Source organism: Mesoplodon bidens (assembly GCF_964165515.1).
Source record: "Mesoplodon bidens genome assembly, chromosome: 2".
Lineage (NCBI taxonomy): Eukaryota > Metazoa > Chordata > Mammalia > Artiodactyla > Ziphiidae > Mesoplodon > Mesoplodon bidens.
In genome coordinates this window covers 172,180,785-172,201,994 of record NC_138177.1, presented here as the reverse complement: position 1 = coordinate 172,201,994, position 21,210 = coordinate 172,180,785, and the positions used below count along the sequence as shown (strand labels likewise).

The following is a 21,210-nucleotide window of genomic DNA, read 5'->3' as shown; positions in this document are numbered from 1 at the left end:
GCGAGCAGAGCCCGGAGGGTGGGGACCTGCAGGAAGCCAGCCCCGTCTAACGGCTCCTGCTCTGGAGCCCTGGGGGACGAAGGCCTTCCTTGCCTCTACACTGCACTGGAGAACCTAATACGTGCACCAGGCCCAGAACGGCGCCTGCTGAACGGGACTCTCCCCGGCCTGGCTCCTCCTAGTAACTGAGCTGGGCTCCGGGTCAGAGCGGGGCTGAGGCCAGGACTTAACATGCTGTCAAGCCAGAAGACAGTGGTCAGACAGCCTCTCAAGGAAGGTTCGGTTTGCCCAGTTTAGGAAAAATTTAACTGAGCCTAAAACTGTATACATCCTAGAAGATGGAAAAGTCTCTGCTTGCGTGATAGGTGGTAATAGCAGTTAACAGCTATTATTTATTGGGCATAACCCATGTGTCAGAATGTTTTTTTATTTCTGCTCTACAACAATCTTTCCAAATGGGCATTATTAAGCTCGATGGTGAAAGTGCTGAATTTCAGAGAAGGGAAGTGGTTCGTCCAGGTCACACAGCTGGAAAGAGACTGGGCTAGGATGTGAAGCAAGGTCTGGATGATTCCAAAACCTGTTTTCTTCCAGGAGACTCCTCCATTTTCTCAACTTCATCCACGGTCTTTACCGGAAAACTCAAGGACAAACCGCAGTCCAGGGCTCAGAAATTCCGAGCAGTTTCATCCCTGCCTCACCCGCCTGCCCTCCCCCCAACCCTTCCCTTGCTCGGATCTCTGCTCCGTTCCTCGCCTGCCCAACCTTCCTAGCGGGGGATGGGCACAGGGAGGCAGCCTCACACCAGCTTTCCCTCTCGACCAGGCTGGGTCGTTCCGCCCCAGGTCACCGGACGTACACCAAAGCATCTCTAGAAGCCACGCCACTCAAGCCTCTCCACCCCTGAACCCAGGAACCTTAGGGAACAAGGGAGCAGCTGGAGCTGGGCCTCCCCGGGTGAGGAAGTCCTCCCTGAGCCACCCTGAGTTCGGCCCGGACCCCTCCCTCTGTTCCCCACATCTGGAGGGAAGGCCATGGGCTCTTCCCCCTGCAACATGCCGCCCTGCCTGACTGCCAAGCGCGAGTCAAAGAGGATTTTCCTGCCTTGACACGTGGGGCAGGTGCCTCTGCTGGAGTCTCACTGCTCGAAGATACATCACAAGGGAGCCCGGTGCTGAGCTGGGGGGAGAGCTCGCCTTCCGAGTGTCCGCCCTAATCTCCCAGCTCCACAGGACATTCCACCTCTGTTTCTAAATATTTAGAGTCGGAAAAAAATGTCAAATGAACATCTGCAGGGCCCGGCCCCAGACTGGAAACCTTGGATCTCTTTCCGGACATTCGCAGTCTTGCCTCTTTCCCACGCCTCCAGCTGTCACACAGAAGTGACCTCTCAGTGCAACTTCCTTTTCAGCACGTTGGTACTTGGCCTGCGGAAAGCAGCCTTCCCACCGGGGCCCAGGTGGCAGCTGCCCCCCTCCTGCCCTCAAGAATTGGCTGTGATGAGCCTCTGCGAAGATGGCCCTCACCTTGCCTCCCACAGCCTTCCAGGGACGTCCCTAAGAGACATCTTTTGGCAGGGGCGGGGGAACAAAAGACCGGAGTGGAGGAGATGGGTGAGGGTGCCTTGGTCTGAGCCCCTGGGGCATCTCCACAGCCGGCAGGTCACAATGAGGTGTGAAATGCAGCTCCAGTACATTCACCAAGAGCGGTAAGAAAGTCAGTGAGGGGGGCTTCCCTGGTGGCGAGATCCCACATGCTGCAGAGCAATGAAGCCCGTGCGCCACAACTACTGAGCCTGCGCTCTAGAGCCCGCGAGCCACAGCTACTGAAGCTCGCGTGCCTAGAGCCCGTGCTCCGCAACAAGAAGCCCGCGCACCACAACGAAGAGTAGCCCCCGCTCACCGCACCTAGAGAAAGCCCGCTCGCAGCAACAAAGACCCAACACAGTTAAAAAAAAAAAAAAAAAAGTCGGTAAGGGCGCCTTGAGAGAGGAGAAGATGGAGACAAAGCCTGGGGAGCCAGGGAAAGGGACTCCTGGGGGGAAATTCCGCCAAGCCCAAGCCACGGCCCTTCCCAGGACAGGCACAGGAAGCAGGAAAGTGGGGGAGCCCTGGGCATCGTGCCAGGCAAGGGTGGCCCCGGCCTATGCAGCTGTGGGGTGGCCAGTATGAGCTGGATGGAAACGGGAGAGCTGGGAGCCCTCGGCCTGGCTGGGTGCTCCTGACCGCTGGCTAGGACGGCTGCCAGGGTCGGGGCCTGGCACTGTGGGCCTGGTGAGATGGCCCCTTCCCTCCTGACACACGGGGGGAAGGTGTGAGTGTGTAAGTGAGTGTGGGGCTGCCATGACGCCTGGGTCACAGCAAGTACCGCTTACTGGAGGAGCTCGAGCGAGGAAGACCCACCCGAGCCCGGCGCCCACACCCTGGGGTCACCCCAAGACGCCTCCAACCCGTCCCTCCTCTACTACTCCTGCCTCTGCCCTTCCTTGTGATTTCCTGCCTTGAGGCTCCTTCACTGACCACCCGGCCACAGGCTAGTCACTGCAGCCGCCGCCGGGGCCATCTTTTGAAGTCACAAATCTGATCAGATCAGTTGACTACTTAAAAAATCTTAAAACCCTCCGCACTACCTCTGGTGGTGAAGGCATCTCATGTGGTCACTTGGGTTCTTGCAAGAGGCACCCAAAATGTGGCGCTGCGGAGCACACTCCAGGGAGGCCTGGTGCCTCCACTGGACTCCGCGGTTCTGGCCCCACTCGTGGGGCCTGTTTCTGGGGCGGCTGGTCCACTGCCGCTGCCCACGCTGGCTGCTTGAGGGGCTGCCAACGGAATGCTCCTGGGCGCCCAAAGGGCAGTGTCCTGTTTACGCTGAGCCGACTGCTCAATGCATTTCTGTGCAAATGCTTACTGAGCATCTCTTAAATGCCAGGCCTACAGATAGGGGACAGATTAAGACCAAAAAAATGCAGTGTGGCAGAATGCAGCTTTCTTTTCTTCTAGGCAGACAAATCAGGGTTCGCATCCCAGCTCTGCCTGCTACTTAGATAAGTCACCACAGCAAATTACTTAATAGCCTGAACCTCAGTTTCCTCACCTGCTAAATGGGAGCGATAACTCTATGCTGTTGACAACCCAATCAACAGAGACAGCCCACGTTACCACACGTGTTCACTCTTGATCACTGATCTGCTAAGCTTTCCTGGAACCCCTTCGCTTCCCATCCAAGAGAACCAGAGATGTCTTCCCAAGGCTCATCTGGGACAAACAGCTAAACCCGCAGCCCTCATTTCCCCTGTATGCGCAGGAGCTACGCATCGTTAACTTAGATGTGTCACCCTCATTGCTTCCCTGCCCCTCCTTTTGCAGTTACTTACTTTGGAAACCAGCCCCAGATTTAATGCACCTCAGATGAGTTATGCGACTGGCCGCGAGGATGATGACAGAAGCATCAATTTCCCCATGAAAGCCCAAGAGCACAGGCAATCCAAACAGGCCCGCGGGCCAGCGCGGTGTGCTGAGGACAGCCACTCATCAGGCCTGCGTTTGGCTTGGCAGCGGGTGCTGCTCACAGCAAGCCCAGACCCTGGCCGTGGGCTGACAGCTCTGATTTAAACTATTAGGAAGGCTGAGGATTAAATATTCGTCCAGGTCACTGTAAACCGGGTGGAATTATAAACAGTTCGGAGCGGTAAGTGATGCAGGAAACAGTTTCCGGATACGGGTTTAGGATTTTCCACCACTCCCCAGGTGGCAGGGTGTCGGGGAGGACGGCTGCGAGGGAGCCAGCTGCCTGGGCTTCGGCGGCCCCTCCCTGGTCAGTGGTTCCTGGAAGACAAGGGCCCATTCCCGTGCAAAAGGATGGTCTCTGCCCAGTGAGCACTAGCCTCTGGGACGGTGTGGGGACAGCCCTGCCCAGAGGCCAGAGAAGGGGACCCGCGAGATCCCCTGTGGCTCCAGGCCCTGTGACACGGCAGAGGTGGTGCAGGTTCTGCACGGAGAGTGTGAGGCTCCGACACGTGGCCCAGGCACCTGCCTTGCACTTCTACTGTTCACGTGCACGGAGACGCTTCTGTGACTGCACTTAAAAGAGCTACTACATTTATCCTTCCTGCCACATTTTAAAAAATTAATGGTTACGAAAAGCGTAATTATCATCTTACTGAAAAAGCCATTTTGCTATTAAAAGGAATCCTCATGAAGTCAGGCGCCCCCAGGATGAGGATGGCAACGGTCATCTCTGCCGAGGAAGGCCCCCTCCTGAGGCCGTCCTGAGGGATGCTGCACTGCAGCCAAGTCTCAGAGAAGACTCAGGCCAAGCTACCTGTCTGTGCTTCCTCTTCCTCACACAAAGGCACCACTGCCCTGCACCGGCACAGGGTTAAGGCCTTCCCTTGGGGTGGGGCCGTTAAAAGTCCTAAACGGGACTCTTAAACAAGGGTCTTCAACCTGTTCAGAAGCTTCAAGTAGCACGTGTAGCAGAAGTGAAGACAAGTCTGCTCCAGGGGAGGCGGCACCTTCCAGTCCAAGCTCCCAGCTCACCTCACACACCTGGAAGGGAAACCTTGAAGATGGGCTGCTCATGACACCTAAGCTAAAGATGGGCAAGAGAAAGGTACACAGCAGCTGTGATACTGTGATTTATAAGAAATACACAATTTGGTCATTCGGATGACCAAAATACATTTCTCACGTACGTCTGGTCTTTATCCATGGTTCTGGGCTCACGGCTCCCAAACCCTTGGCATTTCCCGGGCGGTAAGAGCAATGGGAGCATCTTTGGTTATATTTGGTCTCTTGTCACCAGTTCCTGAAATCAATCGCTTCAGGGCCATAAAGGTGAAATGGGTGCCTTGTCACTCATAACAAGCCCCTTTCCACCACAACTGGGTTTATGTTAATGAGGTGACTTTTGGAAAGTACCTAAGCATGGCGGCTGGTTGCCAGGGGAACCAACCATAAATAGAGGGGTGGAACTTTTAGTCCTTTCTCTGATTTCCAGGCAGGGGAGAAGGGCTGGAGGTTGAATCAATCACCAGTTGCCAACGAGTTAATCACCATGCCTATGTAATGAAGTCTCCACAAAACCCCACGAAAGATGGGAATCAGCTTCCAGGCTGGGGAACCAAAATGCTTCCAGGGGCCCCAAAACGCCGTGAGAACGAAGCTCCTTTGTTTGAGACCTCGCCCTGTGGATCTCTTCATCTGGCTGTTGATTCGTAACCTTTAAACATCCCTTGGAATAAATCTGCAATCTAATGAGTAAATAAGTTTCCTGAGTTCTGTGAGCAGCTCTAGCAAATTAATCGAACCCAAGTAGGGGGTCATGGGAACCTCTGATTTGTAGCCAGTAGGTCAGAAGCACAGGGGACAACCTGGACTTGCCACTAGCGTTGGAAGGTGTGTCTCAGGGGAGGAGGGCAGGCAGTCTTGTGGGACTGAGCCCCGAACCTGTGGGATCTGATGCTATCTCCGGGTAGAGTGTCAGGCTCATAGGTGAACTGTAGGACACCCTGCTGGTGTCTGGAGTACTGCTTGCTGGTGGCATGGGGAGCCGCCCCCCAAGATGGAATTAGGTGCAGAACCCCAAAGAGTAGCACTCGTCAAATTTTAATGTGCACATAAATTACCTGGAGAATTTTGTGAACTTTAGATCCTGATTTGGTGGGTCTGTGTAGGGCCCCAAGCTCTCTGCATTTCTGACAAGCTCTTCCGTGGTGCTGACGCTAGTCCCTCCTGGACTAGACTGTGGGCAGGAAGGTCCCCTCCAGCTGCAGAGCAGAGGCTCTCAGAGAGCCCTCCTGCCTGGCCGGGCCGTTCAGGACCAGAGAGGTGGGAAACAGAGCAAAGCAACGCTTCTCGCCACATCAAAGGAGCCTGAAGTGCAGAGACACGCTGAGCCCTGAGGGTGAAGAGAGAGAAGCCACGGCCAAGCCTGCAGTCACCTGGTCCTAGCACGGCAGGGAGCCGGCTGGGAAACTGCAGGCGGCGTTCAACCACAGGTGGCTCAAACGGCATCTATCTGGAAATGCGAAGCCCTGCTTAGGCGGTGAGTCAGAGCTGGACAAGCTCACCCTGAAGACCAGTGCCCTAGAAGGACGGTTATCAGACTGATGTCTCCCCGCTATGGAAGTCTGGTAGCCAGGCTGGAGGGCTCCAAACTTGGCCTTGAACTAATATGAAGACAGAGTCATCTTAGTTAATGTGCAAGGAAGAAAGCCGGAAGGAACAGCTAACACCTGGACGACCAAAACCGAGATTCGACATTATCTGTCCCTGGCAGAACGGACAAAAACCAAAACATGAGTTCACATGTAAAACCTCATTTTAAGAAAGATCAACTGCACAAGAACAGAAGGGGAAATCCCTGGACCGTCAACAGCCCGTGGGAAAAGAGATGCGGGGGCGGGGGTGGGGAGCCAGTGGGGGGCCATTTAGCCAACTGCACACCTGTGAGGTACCAGCAGAGCAGCACGGGGCCCATTCTGGATGCCTCTTTTTATGGAGACGGATGGGAAAGGAACGGGTTATCCCCCAAGGCAGCGGGCTCCCTGGTCCCACCCGAGCAGAGCGGCACAAACTGTCCTGTCAGGTTGGGAGATGACCTCTGAACTCTTCCCATGTCAAGACCCTGTGACTCAAGCAGTCTTTGGACTGCTTTGACCCATTTTTTCTGTATGAGGTGAACGAATATTCTGAGTTTTGAAAAGTGCCCTGCTGGGGTGCATAGTGGAGGATGCCGGTGACTATCATTCCGTTGCACCCCTGCATCCCTGGAGCACCGCTGCGGGGGCCCGAGCTGAGCAGAGAGCAGGCGTGTACCACAGGGCACCTGCCTGGGGAGGCCGGTAGACCCGCTCGGAGGCTTAACAGGCTCTCCCTCTTCGGGATCCCTGTAGCTCCTTTTTCAGTCCTTTCTCTCCTTTTAGGGACCTGGCTACTGTCCCCCAGCAGCCCGCTGCCAAGCCCCGAGGCTGGCCCCCTGGCGGCTGTCATTCCTCACTGCCCACCCCCACCCCCAGATCACGGCCATCCGTTCTCGCTGCAGAAAGCACCTCTCCATTGTCCAGTGGCTGCCGGCTGCCCACACGCAGCCCTCTCTCGACTGTGAGAAAGCTGCCTGATTTCACTCTAGGAAATCAACACCCACACCCCTGTTCATCTCCTCGACCATGGGTAGTCACATGACCCTAGCGTCAGGAAGTGATTCTGTCCGGGACAAGTAACCCGACCCGGCAGTGAGACGTTCCTGGGGTTACACGGCAGACCTGCTCTGCAAGAGAGGCTCTCCCCCAGGATGGCCAGAGGCTGCCAGGAGCCCCCGCGTGGAGAGCCAGAGGCCTGCCCACATCACTCGTGTCTTAGACCCGGGCGGGCTGAACGACGTCCGAACGTCACAATTAGGTGAGCTGACTCACTTCCATTTTCGCTTAAGTCAGTGAGAGTTTTACTTCCGTCACCTGCAACCAACAGCCCTAATACATCATCTAAGCCACAACTGAGAAAGCAATCCATTCTAAAATGTTACCAGCGGTAACACCCTAAACATCACGGGAGCATCTTAACATAAACACCTTGACCCCAAGTAAAACCTCCCGTGACTGAATGTCGGGAAACATGGACAGGCCTGTGGGGAGATCACGTCAGGTGCAGGGGCTGCCCCAGGACCCTCTGTGGGGCAGCTGCTCACTCATCTCCACACACGGCCAGCCCTGGGGCTGCAGCCAGGGGCACTGACCACTCTACCTGTCTAGTAAGGCTGCCGCCGAGGTTCATGGTGCCAGAGCCGGATTTGTTGGTCTGCAGCCACAGCATCACCGTGGAGGTCAGCTTGTAATGGGCGGTGCGACCGCTGGACTTCTCCTGTAGGATGAGACAGAGATCAGAGCCTTGGGCACAACCCTGAGCTGAGGAGAGCCCGAACGGCCCCTGAATTCAGGTCATTCTAACACGTCCCTTCCTAACATGTCACCATGACATGACCTTATAGAATCCCAAATGGTTTTTAAAGGGGCCGAATCTGCGGTCACTGTATCCAAGTTCTTTGGGGATCTTTTTCATCAGTGACTACTGCGATCCTGACTTATCTTTATCCACATGGCTGTGGACACTTTAAGGAATCAGCAGGGGTTTATACGTCACAACATATCCCCATCAAGAAGCACCTGCTAGGGAACAGGCCGCACTGTTTGGGCTGCCAGCTGCGGGGGCGGGGGCGGGGGCGGGGGGGGTGGGGTGGGCGGCGAGCTGTACCTGCACTTCCACCACGTGGATGGAGTCCCAGCAGCCTTTGATCTTCTTTGATCCATCTCCAGCCTTCTTTATGAGGATCACTCCAGCAAAACCATGATCCAGATCCCAGAGGTAGACAGATGAGACGCCGCCTTCAAAATACCTGCAGGAAACAGGCCCACGTGTCCATGAGATGCTAAGCCCGTCAAAATACATACAGATCATCATCCCAGGTCCCAGGGGTGGCCATTTGGCAAAGATTCATCTAAATGTCCCTCTGGGATTAACGACCCTCCCTACGGTGGTTCCAGGGTTGATTCTTGCATGTGTCCTGCGCATTCGTTGGTCAGGGGAGGGGACGCAGCATCCTTTCGGGTGGAGGGCTCACAGAATGAACACGGAACTAGGAGTCCAGAAGGTGAATCTGAGTCTGAGATGCCCTTCCTCTAGCTTTGTGGCCTTTGGCAAGCTGACTCCACTCCTCTGGGCTTCACATTCCTTCCAGAAGAAGGATCCAGAACGTGTGTGACATGTGACAGACCCTCAATGGGGGTCATTACTATTGAGTAATCATGATCACGTGACACTCCTATCTTTTGGGATGGCTACTTTACAGGCGGAAATCAGGAAAAGCAGAGCAACGACAGCCCAGACTTCTTCCACTGAGAGCAGACAGAGCTCTGTTCCCCCCGGAACGCTCCAGGCAGGGCCTGCACACACTGGGGCTTCTGTGGGTTTTTCAGAGCAACCTGCTGCAACACTGTATAGCCTGAAATGAAGGGCTAAGGTTGGGACCGAGCTTCCTCTGCAAGTCTGAGGCAATACGGAAAAATTCCTAATTCAGATCAAATGCAGGAGGGAAAGAAAAGGTCACAGGAGCAAAGGAAATCAGGCAAGGATCCCAAATTCAAGGGCACCGAGGCAGCGGCTGTCCGTACAGGTCCGGGGAGCTCAGAAAGCAAAGGCGAACCCACCAGCTGACGTGCAGCGCCTCAAATTCTGCTGACGACCAACTACGACTCTGGAAAGATGGAGTCTCTCGTGGCTAATAGCACACTCTTTACCAGAAAGTCTGTGGCCTCTCTGACCCCATTTAACCCTGCATCAGTGGTGCGGCAGGCGCACTCCGGGACTCTCCAGGAGGCCCGGGGCCGCGGCCTCAGATGTGAGCAGCAGGCAGGCACCGAGACGCACGGGCTGGGGAGTCAGGCAGGCGCAGGTCCCCATGCCCGCCCCGCCAGTCACCAGTTACGTCACGCACTTATCCGCCCAATGACTACTTATCAAGAGCTACCAGCTACTGGCTGTGCGAACTAGGCCTTAGTTTCTTTATAAAGCAGGGACAGTATTGGGACTTCCCTGGTAGTCCAGCTAAGGTTAAGGCTCCACGTTCCCAATGCAGGGGGCCCGGGTTTGATCCCTGGTCAGGGAACTAGATCCTGCATGCCACGACTAAAAGATCCCACATGCTGCAACTCAAGACCCGGCACAGCCAAATAAATAAATAAATAAATGAATATTTAAAAAACCAAACAAACAGGGACGGTATCTACTTTCTAGGACTGTTGAAAGACAAAAACAATACAGGAAAGTAGATACCTGACCAAAGATGATTATTTTCATAACAAAAACAAGTAATAAAAATAAACACGTATATGAATTACACCTCGATAATGCTGTTACATAATAAAAAATATACCTGGTAATTGCTAATGTTTAGAGAATGTAAGCGATGGGTATACCAAGAATTCTCTGTACTCTTTTTTGGATAATTTTGCTGTAAATCAAACTCTTTCGAACTAAAAAGTTTTCGTACAAAGGCCAGTATGTGATATACACCAGGGTGTAACCGAGAGACAGACGGAAGAGGTAGTCCCCTCTTCACGCTGGTGAGCTGCAGGGCCCCGCGGCTGCTTTGTCTCTGGCTCTGACCCGCCGCAGGCCCACTGGGCGTGGCACATGAGGGTCCACACCTAGGTCTGTTCCCCTCGCGCCCTCCCCGCCAGCACTCCTCAGGGAGACTGTCCCCACTGCTCCATCCCGCGCTACCCATTGCAATTGAGCTGTCAAGTGAAATTCACAGCTGTCTCCCCTGGCCAGTGGCCCCAGAAGGCAGGTGACAGCAGGAGGCTGTATGAGGTGCCAGCCCCGGGGCTAAACGCTGGTCAGAAGATTGAGGGACTGAGGTTGAGGGACTGAGGGAAAGGAAAGATTGAGGGCTTGAGGACTCTGGCTTCCGACCAGGGCAGCAGAGCGTAGAACCGCGAGGGGAGAGCACGGGAGAATGGAGACACACCTGCAGGCCCGAGCTCGGCACCAGCCCGGGGCAACTCCGGGAAACTGGCCAACGCTGGGCACTCGGGGACCCCACTCAGGAAGGCGCTTTCCCTTGTTCTAGATCCCTCCCCAAACCCCAAGTAGGTAAGTGTTCTGGCGTAGAGCCTGAGGCCCCCTCACTTCCCTCCACAGGGCCACCCTGACCCGGCCCAGCCCTGCAGGGAGCTGGTCACATGCTGGGCCACCCTGGAGCGCTCCTGGGACGTGTGGGGACGCATCGGTCACCTTGGGACCAGACCCCTCACTCAGGTGGGCGGGCGGCACGGGCTCCGGGGTTTTGGTGCCCCCTCCCCGAATTCCCCAGGAAGCAGGGCAGCACCACCGCGGGCGGGAGGGGCAGCCCAGGGCAGACCCGCCAACACCCGTCCTTTCGGTGACAGATGGCTGTCCTTTCGGTGACAGATGGCCGGGTTCCATCACATGGTTTTCCCTTTCTGCCTGCTTGTCGGGAGAGCAGCCCCACATCAAAAGGGAAAAAACAACTTTGAAAAATGTGGCTTTTCTTGCGCTGGCAGAAGCGGGCCGCTAATTCCTCCTTTCCTGGAGCGAAGGCGCGAGGCCCAGCGGGCGTGTTCATCCTCGAAGCCCGCGCAGCCCCCCCCCCCCACCCCGCCTCAGGCGCCTTCCAGCCCAGAGTGTTGTTCTTGTCTCTGTGCTGGGACTCGGGGGAGGGCAGGTCAGGCTGCCCTGGGAGGGAACCAGCAGAGGGCCTGGTGGCTTGACAACCCTCCTCGACACCACCTGGCAACCAGTTCAAAAGCACCGGGTGGCCTGTGGTTGAGCCCTCTCAGTCCCCTCCCTTAGATTTCTGTTTTCTTCCAGAAAAACACAACAACAGCATTACCGTTTTGCGGGGCGGAACTGGCCACTTCCACTCCCAAGTCCCACACCTCACGGCCAGGCTCCACTCCAGGCAGCTCCTCCCTGGCATCCTCAGCTTCCCTTGTGGGCCACACTGACCAGGTCCAGAGTCACAAAATGTTGGAGACAAAGGAGGTAAAAATGCAACCTCGACTCTGATGCTCACGTGGGTTACTATTCTTCCCCCAAATTACAAACTTTATTAGAAGAACATTATTTTTAAAAAAGGAAGTTTAAAATTTAGCCCACAACACCATAAACCAGCTTATCCCATAAATCTCATTTTTCCAAATTCCCCTCCAGACTCTGTCCAGATGCTTACTTTTTTATGTAACTGTAGGCACAGCAAGGGGACTGGGCTGGGCTCGGCTTTCCTCACTTGGCTGGAATCACGAGCACCCTTCCACGGAGCCACGGGACCTCCGTAATTGGTTTCATAGCTGGGAGAGTGTCCCGTCGGGTAGTACCCTAACTTGCAGGCGACCTGACTTTCAGTAAAGAGATGAGGGCAGCAGCACCAGAGGGGCCACTCTTCCTCGTGCTGCTCAAGAGCAGACTCACGTTCCATTCACCTAAAGGGACCTCTGGGGACGCGCACGGCTGCGCGCCTCAACCTGATGCTCCAGGACAGAGGGACTGGAGGACGCGTGATGAGAAAGGGCCGGCTCAGAATCGCCCAGAAGGCCAGACTCTGCGGCAGAGTGGCCGCGGGGCACCGACAGCCCCCGTCCCACGGTTTACGGCCCTGCTCTGCGCGTGAAGTGTTAATTAAAGAGGGACCTCAACAAGTTTTTGGGAATTTATTCTTACCTACTGTACTTTGATCATAATGACATGAAACGGGGAAAAAAAATAATTTTTATGTGGTTCACATTTATGAGTTTTTACATAAAGGCTTTTGTGGGTATTTTAAGAATGTGCTAAAATGTTGTCTGAAACCACATAAAGCCATCTGAGGAGTCGCCCGCCAGAACTAACAGCACACACATGGAAGCACTTTAACTGGCCTTTGTATATTTAATGAGTCAAATAGTATTAATATTGTTTAAATGCTAACATGCTATTTCAATAAGGGGGCTCTGCCATCCCTGGCGACTCGCTCTCGGGCCGCGCACGGCAACGTGAACGAGGCACCAAGAGTGGCCTGGCGCTGCAAGCGGGCGCCCGAGGGGCTCACCCGGCCTGCCTGTGCTCTGCCCCTGCTCCACGGGGGAGGGAGGGAGGACGGTCCCAGGACCACTGCCATGGCCCAGCCACGCTGGGCACAAAAGGGAAGGCCCAGAGGTCTCTGGTCAAGGGGGCAGCTCGGGGAACATCTTTAAAACGTGGACGCCCAAAGACGAAACCCCTGGGCTTTTCTTCGCCCTGGTACCTTCAGGGAGTGAGGGCTGAAATCCGCACACACGGTGAGGAGGGTGAATGACCTGTTAGCCACAGGGACACAGGGACAGTCTGTGGGGACACTGCAGAGAAGCTGGCTTGGAAAGTCGAACCAGGGAACAGTGGGGCCTTTCAGAGTTCCAGGAACATCAGTAGGGGAACCGATAGACGGACCCAGACCGACCCGGGAACAATGAGAGGAAAACGCTGCCCTGATGTCCACCCAAGAGTGAAGTCTCTCAACCAAGTGCCATCGGCTCCACAGTTGGTGGCTTTCAAGATCTTCCCAGCAGATTAGTATTTTTTTTTTAAGGCAAATGGAACTGCAGAGAATTCAGACAGCTGGCATTAAGGAGATGGGGGCACCTGGATTCGCTCCGTTAAGTCCCACCATCTGAAAAACAGTATGTTGATCACAACCAGGTTTCATAAACTTCAAAAGACCAGGTCACCAGGGCACAGCTCTGCGCTGGATAAGCCAGGAGCCACAGGCAAGCCCCTCGGGTGGGCTGGCTATTTACCCACACAGCCAAATACACTGAAGTGCCTGGGCGAGTTAGACCCTGAACCTGGATCAGCGAAAAGCCTGGGGTGTCGGTGACTCTCTTCTTCCCAGAGAGCTATGTCGTTTCCCCCTGAAATGCACTCCTCCACTTGACCAAAGTCAGCGTCGTCACACATACAGATTCTATGACCATAACTCTCCAACCTCAGGACTGCTGGGGAGGAGGAGACAAAGGGGAAAACTTAATACTTCATACTCAAAATGACCTACTTCACAAAAGACAAAAAAAAAAAAAACAAAAACCCCAAAACCTAGCTCGGCTCCTAAAGCTTTATGGAGTGTGTGAGGCTGAGGTGTGCGTGGAGACCAGGATGGAAACTCGCTTCAGGAATCCGGGCTGTAACCAGGCATGGCCAACGCGGGGCTGCGCATGTAACAGGGAAGCCGGGACTGGAATCGGCTTGGAGGTTGGCCCTCCCTCTTTCCCATCAAATCGCCTCCTGGGAGAATAGCTGGACTTGTGGCTCTAATACAGAGGCCCCAACAGGTAATGAGTCACATGCCAGGACCCCCACAAAAGAACCACAGCCAGCACAGATCTGCTGGGAGCAGGGTTCATTCAGACGTGGTCCTTTAGCTGAAAGTGGGCTGGGCAGCCTTCCCAGGACTGGGCATGCGGATCTCTGGCAGCACGACGACACCTGCGCTTCGGAGGACGGGCAGTCACCCCCAAACCCAGACGAGTCGGTGGGGGGTGGGGGGAGCAGCACAAGGCCACAACCTTAGGTGCTGGGGTGTGAGCTTCTGCAGTCGGCTTCATTAAACAAAGCCAAGAGGAAGGCAAGAAATATTTATGCGGCACCAATGTGGTTTTCTCATTTGTAAGATGAAAACACTGGATCTGGGGTTCACTAGGGTCTCTCCCAGCTCTGACACTCCAGGATCAGGCGGCTGCTTGAGGGCCGGTGTGAGTGTCACAGCGCAGATTCCGAACATCTGAAGTTGACCAAAACTCTGCTTACACACCTCCAGTGACAGCCGTTTCCACCATGGTTTCTGGAACGCGTCCCAGAATCTGCCCACGGACACGGGACAGGTATTCTGTGGACATTCCTTCCAGCACACACAGGTGCAACAATCCCCAGAGCAAACATGCCGATCGGCTTAGGCATGCGCGACTTTAATGCCAGTTGCACTTAGACGTGCACATCTGGACCGTGGCTGCGGCGCTTTACAGCCTCGCTTTACGAGGTTTTTATTTTTTTACTTAAAGAGGAATAATGAAGGCCTCTCTGGAAACAATGGTTCTGCTGCAGGGGCCGCCGAGCTGGCCTGGCACCTGGCCACGCCGTCCGCACTGCATGCCACCCGTGAGCATCCTCTGCCTCTCCGGGCTACCCGTAAACACACTGCCCACCCAGGAGGATGTGGACGGTCGAGGCCTTCTGGAGGTGCCATCGCCATCGCCCAAGAGCTGCCGTTTTTGAGAACCCATTCTGTGTCAGGGGCTTTGCATACATTATTCTACAGTTAAGATGGTGGAAACCCAGAGAGCGAAAGGAATGCACCCAAGTCACACAGCTGAGGACTGGGGAGCTGGCTGCCCCGGAGCCACGTCCTGTTCTCATGGCCCTGGTTTAGCCTGTGGGGCTGGACTTAGGTAAACACTCTCTCTCTCTCTCTCTCTCTCTCACACACACACGCGCCACTGTACACAATGCTGCCTCAAGATGCAGAAGACAGTCAGGGAAGGAAGGAAGGGGTACACCAAGTGGCCAGGAGTCTGGGCAACCCTAGAACCCTGCACTGGGAGTTCTGGAAGGAGGGCCCTCCACTTCAAGGTGGCAGCAGAGGCCTGCTGGCTGAACTGCTGGAAGACCACCCACCCTCGATACTTGCACGCAGCAGCGTCCCTGGCAGCGCAGGGTGCCCGGCAGGCCCAGGGAGCACCACCACCGGAGGACGCCGGTCCTCACTTCACCCCAACACATGCAGCCACATAACCCGAAGCGTGACTGCCTGCCGTGCGGTGACAGAAACCCAGAAATCCTGGAGGAACCAGAGTCCTTGATGCTGACTCGGGGATCATGTTTGTAAATGAGCTTGTTTTCTGCACACTCCTGATTTCCATTTAACTTTCTTCCAGCAGATGAAAAGCAGACAGCGCGTGCCAAGGTAAGCAGACCCTGGGCACGGCCTCAGGAGCCTGGCGAAGGGGACCCACGTGGACGCACCATCACTGGCCTCCAGGCTGGGGGGCAACGAGTGGCCTGTCTGGACCCTGCGCGCACGGGCTCTGGGAATCGCAGGAAACGCCCCTACTTCAGAGCAGGGCTCAGAGCAGCTGAAACTTACACCACGAGAGCAGGAAGCGACTCGACCCAACTCCCCCCAAAGCAGACAGGGCTTCTCTCCACGCGTCTCCCACTCAATCAAAAAAGCGCAGCTGAGGCGACCTTGGTTTCCCCCTTAGCTGCCTCCAGCACTCTCACACTGGCCCAAGATGCAGCCGGAGGCCCACAGCAGGCGGGGCAGGGTCCCAGAGGCCCTCCAAACGCATGGCTGAAGATACAAATAATGTATGTGGAAAGCCAAACACTAATTACGCTGCCGATAAGCTCAGAGCCAGACACGACTTCCCCACCTTTACCATGCGGTCCCTGGGGCACAGGATGTGTAGCAAGCGGCACTGTGGCAGGGTCCCTCGGGAGACCTTCAGACACGGGAGAGCTCCTCCACCTCCGGGCAAGGGGGAAGAGGTTCACGTGGCGGGGGCCACCCAGACCTGTGTCAAGGGGCAGGCAGCCAGGCCAACGGCCAATCCTGATGGTCCAGGTCTCACCTGCCCCAGAACTTTCCTGAACGATTGCATCACCTCACGCTTACTCTGCTCAGTGCTTCCACCCATCTCCCGGCTGGGTTCTGACTCTGGAGACCAAAGGTAACTTGGCCTGGCTGTTTCTGGTGGTGGGGAACACAGGGTAACCTCAAACCACAGGTGTCGCTCAGCCAGACTAGTGGGAGAGCGGTCAGGGCCAAGCAACCAGAATAAGAGGAGTCCGGGTCAGGGTCTCCCACTCCAGCCTCCAAACGGCTTCTGGAGGAATCTCTCAGGACGTACAGTCAGAGCTGTCCCACGTACCCCGGGACCCTCCAGACCATTTCCCAGGTGCTGAGGACTACACCCCAGGCCTGTGCCGGACGAGGGCCCATGCACCTCTCCGCATGGCTCCTGTCCCCTGGCCACACCAGCGAGCCCCTCCCCACCAGGTTACATGGCTGAGCCTGGCTCCCCACGACCACCCGAGCTTCCATGATTCGCTAGGAGGACTCACAGGACTCAGAAGAGCCGTGCTGGCAGCTGTGAGTTATTCCAAGGAGACAGGGCACAAGCCGCCGAGGGAGGGAACCGGGTACAGGCTCCCAAGACCGCCCCTGCCCCGCCCCGGGGAATCACACGAGGTGCGCCTAATTCCCCAGCGATGGGCCGGGACCGCATGTGAAGTGCTGTCCCTGGGGAGCGCACCCCCCAGCCCCAAGCCTTGGTGCCCAGGGTTCTTATTGCTGAGCTCCTCTGCCTGGCACACACCGCAGCTCCGCGCAAACCATAGCGTTTGCGCGACAGTTTCCACGTCGAGACGCCTCCTATCAGGGAATGGAACTAAACCTCCCAAATCCAAGTTCCCAGATGCCAGCCAGGCCTGCTCTGACGATGCTCCTCTGCGACAGGGACGCCCGCTCCAGTCAACCCACGGCCCCTCCCCGGCCACTGCTAGAGAAGCAGCGCCCAGTTTTTGGTCCTTCTCAGCACTTACCAAAGGGTGCGAGTCCTTTGTTCATTTGTTCACTTCTTCCCCTGTGTACCTCCTCACCCCTGCTGGGCCCAAGGGGCCCGCCTGACCACCCCCATGTCACCTGCAGTGCTCAGAGCACGGCAGGCTCTCGGGAAGTATCTGCGGCTCCATCCTAAGTGCTCTCTCCCGTCACCGCAGGCGGGAACTACTTCCCTCCATTTCTGACACAGAGTTCACTCGAGGTCTCGCTGCGGTCTATGGCAGAGCCCCGCCGGAACCCGGAGCCTCTGAACGCGGCCCGTTGCCTCACCACGTCTGCACCGAAACCACCCCCCAGCCACAGTACAAAACACATCCACACAGGTCACTGCTGCAAGACGAGGATAATCCTGTCACATTCGAAGGTGCGAGTGGACACCGTGAGTGCAAGGTGAGCCTTGGGAACAGCGCCTCACTGACTGCCCTCACCCACCCCCCACCCCCACCCCCCAAGATGGGCAGTGGCACCTTGCTGACAGATAAGGAAACAGAGGCCAGAAAGCGGACCACTCGGCCCAAGTCAGTGAGTGAGGGCAGATCAGAGAATCAAGGCCAAGTCTCTTCCAAAGCCCAGCTCCTCCCCGACTCTGCAGCCTGACCCGGATACGGTGACTTCTGCTGGAAGGTGTCTGTGCCTGCTGCCAGGGTGTCCCCACCGCCCACCAGTGAGCTGCTTCCCAGACTCCTGCTACCTCCACTTCATCAGAAAGCCTCCCGGTGCCACCTCGATTCCCATCAGGACTGAAACACTGAAACTCCCCAGGCCCAATGCTCACATCCCAGGAAGGGGTAGCCCCGGGGAGCCCAGGGTAAGAGGTCTGAGACGGCAGCTGGGAACATGGAGTTTCAAGGACCCAAGAAACCAAGGCAACAAACTTTTTCCTCACAGGAACATGGATGCCCTGCCTTCGCTGGGCTGGTGTCGCTCAAACATCATCTGACAGAGGCGCAGAGAATGGAAGGAAGGAGCGGAAACAGCCACGACTGTGACCTGGTCCCAGCGGGGGAGAGGAGGTAGGGAGCCGGGGGAAGGCCCATCTGCCAGCGCCCGGCCGCTGCCGGAGAAGCTCGCAGGCTCTGGGGCTGCCACAGGGACGCCAGCCTTGTTTCACTCTGTAAACGTCTTCCAGACAAGAAGGGCTGATTAGGAAACCTAATTAAGGCTTTTGAAGATTATCTCAGACCCGAAGCAAAGGAAGAACACAAAATGCCTTCCCGCCCCGCTCCCCCACCCCCTAGACTCTGGCCTTCGTTAAGCTTTGATTTCAATCAATCGCACACCCACTAAAATTAACTTATAAGGCCAATAAATTGCAACCGCATGTTTGAAGGTATTATCTGCTGCAAGCCAAGAGCCAAGGATCGCAGAGCACGGGGCGAGATGCCTGGCACGGATGGGAGCAATCATCTCTGCAAGAACGCAGTGCCAGCCCCTTTGGTTAGAACATCTGGTCTCAGCAGAACCTGGGCCGACAGAGGACCCAGTGTGAACGCCAGAGCGGGGAAGGTTTCCCATCTTCTCTGGGAACCTGAAAACTCAAAGCACTGATCGCGGGGTTCACGGCAGCCAACTGGTGGCTCACACCACAAATAAGATGTTTCTCTGGCAGCTGCAAGTGCTGACCCTCTACTAAGTCTCTCCCAAGAAAGATGGCTCACTTAGGTCACGTGATGAGGTGCTGTGACCGACGAGCTACCCCAGGCTTAAGGCGTGAGAAAGCAGAGACAACTCTGCCAAGAAAGCAGTGACCCTGTGAGCCAGCCACCCGAGAGGAGGCCCTTTCTACGACCTCTCCCTATTCCCCAGGGGCTAACTGAGCCAGCCCATGAATTAGAGCCAGGAAACCATCTTGGGGCTTGGCAGAGAATGAGAGTAGCCTGGATGTCGGCGACCCAGGTGGGAGGGCTTGGGAGGGGAGAGAAGTGATGACGTTCCACATGGCTGGAGAGTCGATCAGGACCTCCCCCAGCGCCAGCACTCCAGCAAAACCTGCCTGTCGTCTCCTGAGCATTTTCGGCCAATGGACTATTCTTAATCTAAAATCAGAGTTGTGCTATCAACGGTTGCTTAACAGTTATTCTCTTGGGGAAAAGTTACCACCACAATCCCTTTCTGTCACTGGTGACGGCAAAGAAGGCATCAGTAAATGTGGGAGGGACGGGAGGGTGGGAGGGTGAGAACGTGGCAGGGACCCGGGAGGAGCAGGGGGGAAGCCAGGAACTGCGGGGCTTCAAAGGGATCATGCAGGACACACAGCTCACCTCCCTGGGCCCCTACACGCCACTTGCCCACCTTGGGAAAGGAGCTGTGCTCCAAACTGCTGGCACTTTTAAGCTCTATGGAGAAATGCTGTGCACAGGCAGGAGAGAGGGGGGCCACATCCCCACCGGAGCTGCAAGCCAGAGGGCCTGTTCATCAGTGTGTCCTTGGCCTGGCCCCTCACTCGGACCATACCAGTTCCACATCCCAATTCCCTACAAAGTCAAAACCTTTACAGCCCCAGGGATTAAAGCCCAGAGCCCGAGGACAGAAGCCTAGGCTTTCCCTCAGGATGCTGGCGAAGAAGCTTTTCTCTCTCACGGCAGAGAAGCCCCCTTCGCCCAGCCTGGATCGCATCTCAGCTGGCTCCACGCTCCCCAGGTCTCCTTCCACTCATCGTGTTAAGGAGAACATCAGGAGGAGGAACAAGGTTGATGGGCCAGGACCAGCACAGGAGGAAGCGGAACCGGGAAGCTGTCTTCACTACCGTGGCCACAGGTTCAGTCTTAAGGCACAGCTAACAGCTGGGGAGAGGGAGAGGTCCACGCCGGAGGAGGACGTGGCAGGAAAGAGCACCTTAGGCCTCTTTTTTTGTTTTTTCCTGTTTTTTTTTTTTTTTCTTTTCCTTTTTTCCCTGTGCCACACAGCTTGTGAGATTTTAGTTCCCTAACCAGGGGGCTGAAGCCGGGCCCTCAGCAGTGAGAGCGCAGAGACCCAACCACTGGACTGCCAGGGAATTCCCCGTTTTTCTTCTGTCAAACCCACAGCCCTTCAGAAGCCAACAAATCTCTGCGAGCTGAGTTCAGTGCGGCCTTCCCAGTGTGGAGCTAGGGTCCTTCGTGCTAGGAATCGTGGAACAAGGGAGCCCCAAAGGCTCCTTACAGCACAGCTGCTCCCGCAACACAAGGGGGTTCTAATTCTAAGCCCGAGGGCCAGAGTCTGGCAGCTTGCAGTCATTTGAGGCGGGGAGTGGTCGAGAGGCCGGAGCACAAGCCAAACTCAGCCGTAACTCTGCAATCCAGCAGGGTCCCAGAATTCACAAACACCGGGTGGTCAGGAATTAAAGTCGGGGCTAGTACAGGGGATGGGCCTGCTCATCACAGTCCTCAGCCCCCGGGCGGCACAGGCCAAGCCCCATTTTGGAGCGGGGCACCACTGGAGCGGCAGCCGTCCGCATCCAGCCCTCCTGGGAGCGATGGTGTGCCCGTCCTCTCCTGACGGCGTCCTTTCAATCACCCGCTCTTCCTTCTGGCAGGGGTGGGTCTGCCCGAGGCTCCGGCACCCCTCGGCAAGCCCAGGACACGGGCCATCTTCCCGGCTGCTCGGGCAGCAACTCGGCAACCAGAGCCAGCAGACGTGAGGCAGTGTCAGGGAGCCTCCCCTCAGAGGAACCGCTGCCTGAGCCCATGTATCCACGTGAAAGGCGGGCAGGTGGAAGAATCCATGGAGGAGCGCTGTGGCTTCCTTCACTGGGATGACGGCAAAGGAGTCTTCCTTCCTGCGGGAAGAGGTCTATACTGCGGAGGGGCAGGGGTGAAGCATAAAGAGGAAGGCGTGACCTACTGCCCCTGCCTCCCTTGGAACAATCTGGTCCCTAGAAAACCTGGAGTGACCACTGGCCAGCACAGGCCTCTGAGCCCCTCGCTAATCTCCGTCTGCTCCAGAACCACAGGGGGAAGAGCTCAGGCTCTGGCCCTGCCAAGGTCACCGACATGGCCACTAGCAAGTCACAGGCCACTCTGACGACGGGGACTTCCAGAGGTAAGCAAGGTACTGGGAGGGAGGGGGCAGGGAAGGAGGAAGGGA

At 56.2% G+C, this 21,210-nt stretch overlaps 1 protein-coding gene across 2 annotated transcripts in view; it reads right to left on the bottom strand.

Annotated features, from left to right (window-relative positions):
• CAPZB (capping actin protein of muscle Z-line subunit beta) overlaps positions 1-21,210 on the bottom strand; it is a 138,805-nt gene that overhangs the window by 10,422 nt on the left and 107,173 nt on the right. For both annotated transcript variants that reach the window (XM_081225289.1, XM_081225288.1), the window contains exons 5-6: positions 8,250-8,391; positions 7,743-7,859 (exon numbers count right to left, since the gene is read on the bottom strand). In XM_081225289.1, the coding sequence (XP_081081415.1) occupies positions 7,743-7,859; positions 8,250-8,391 (259 nt within the window). The remainder of the gene's footprint in view (positions 1-7,742; positions 7,860-8,249; positions 8,392-21,210) is intronic.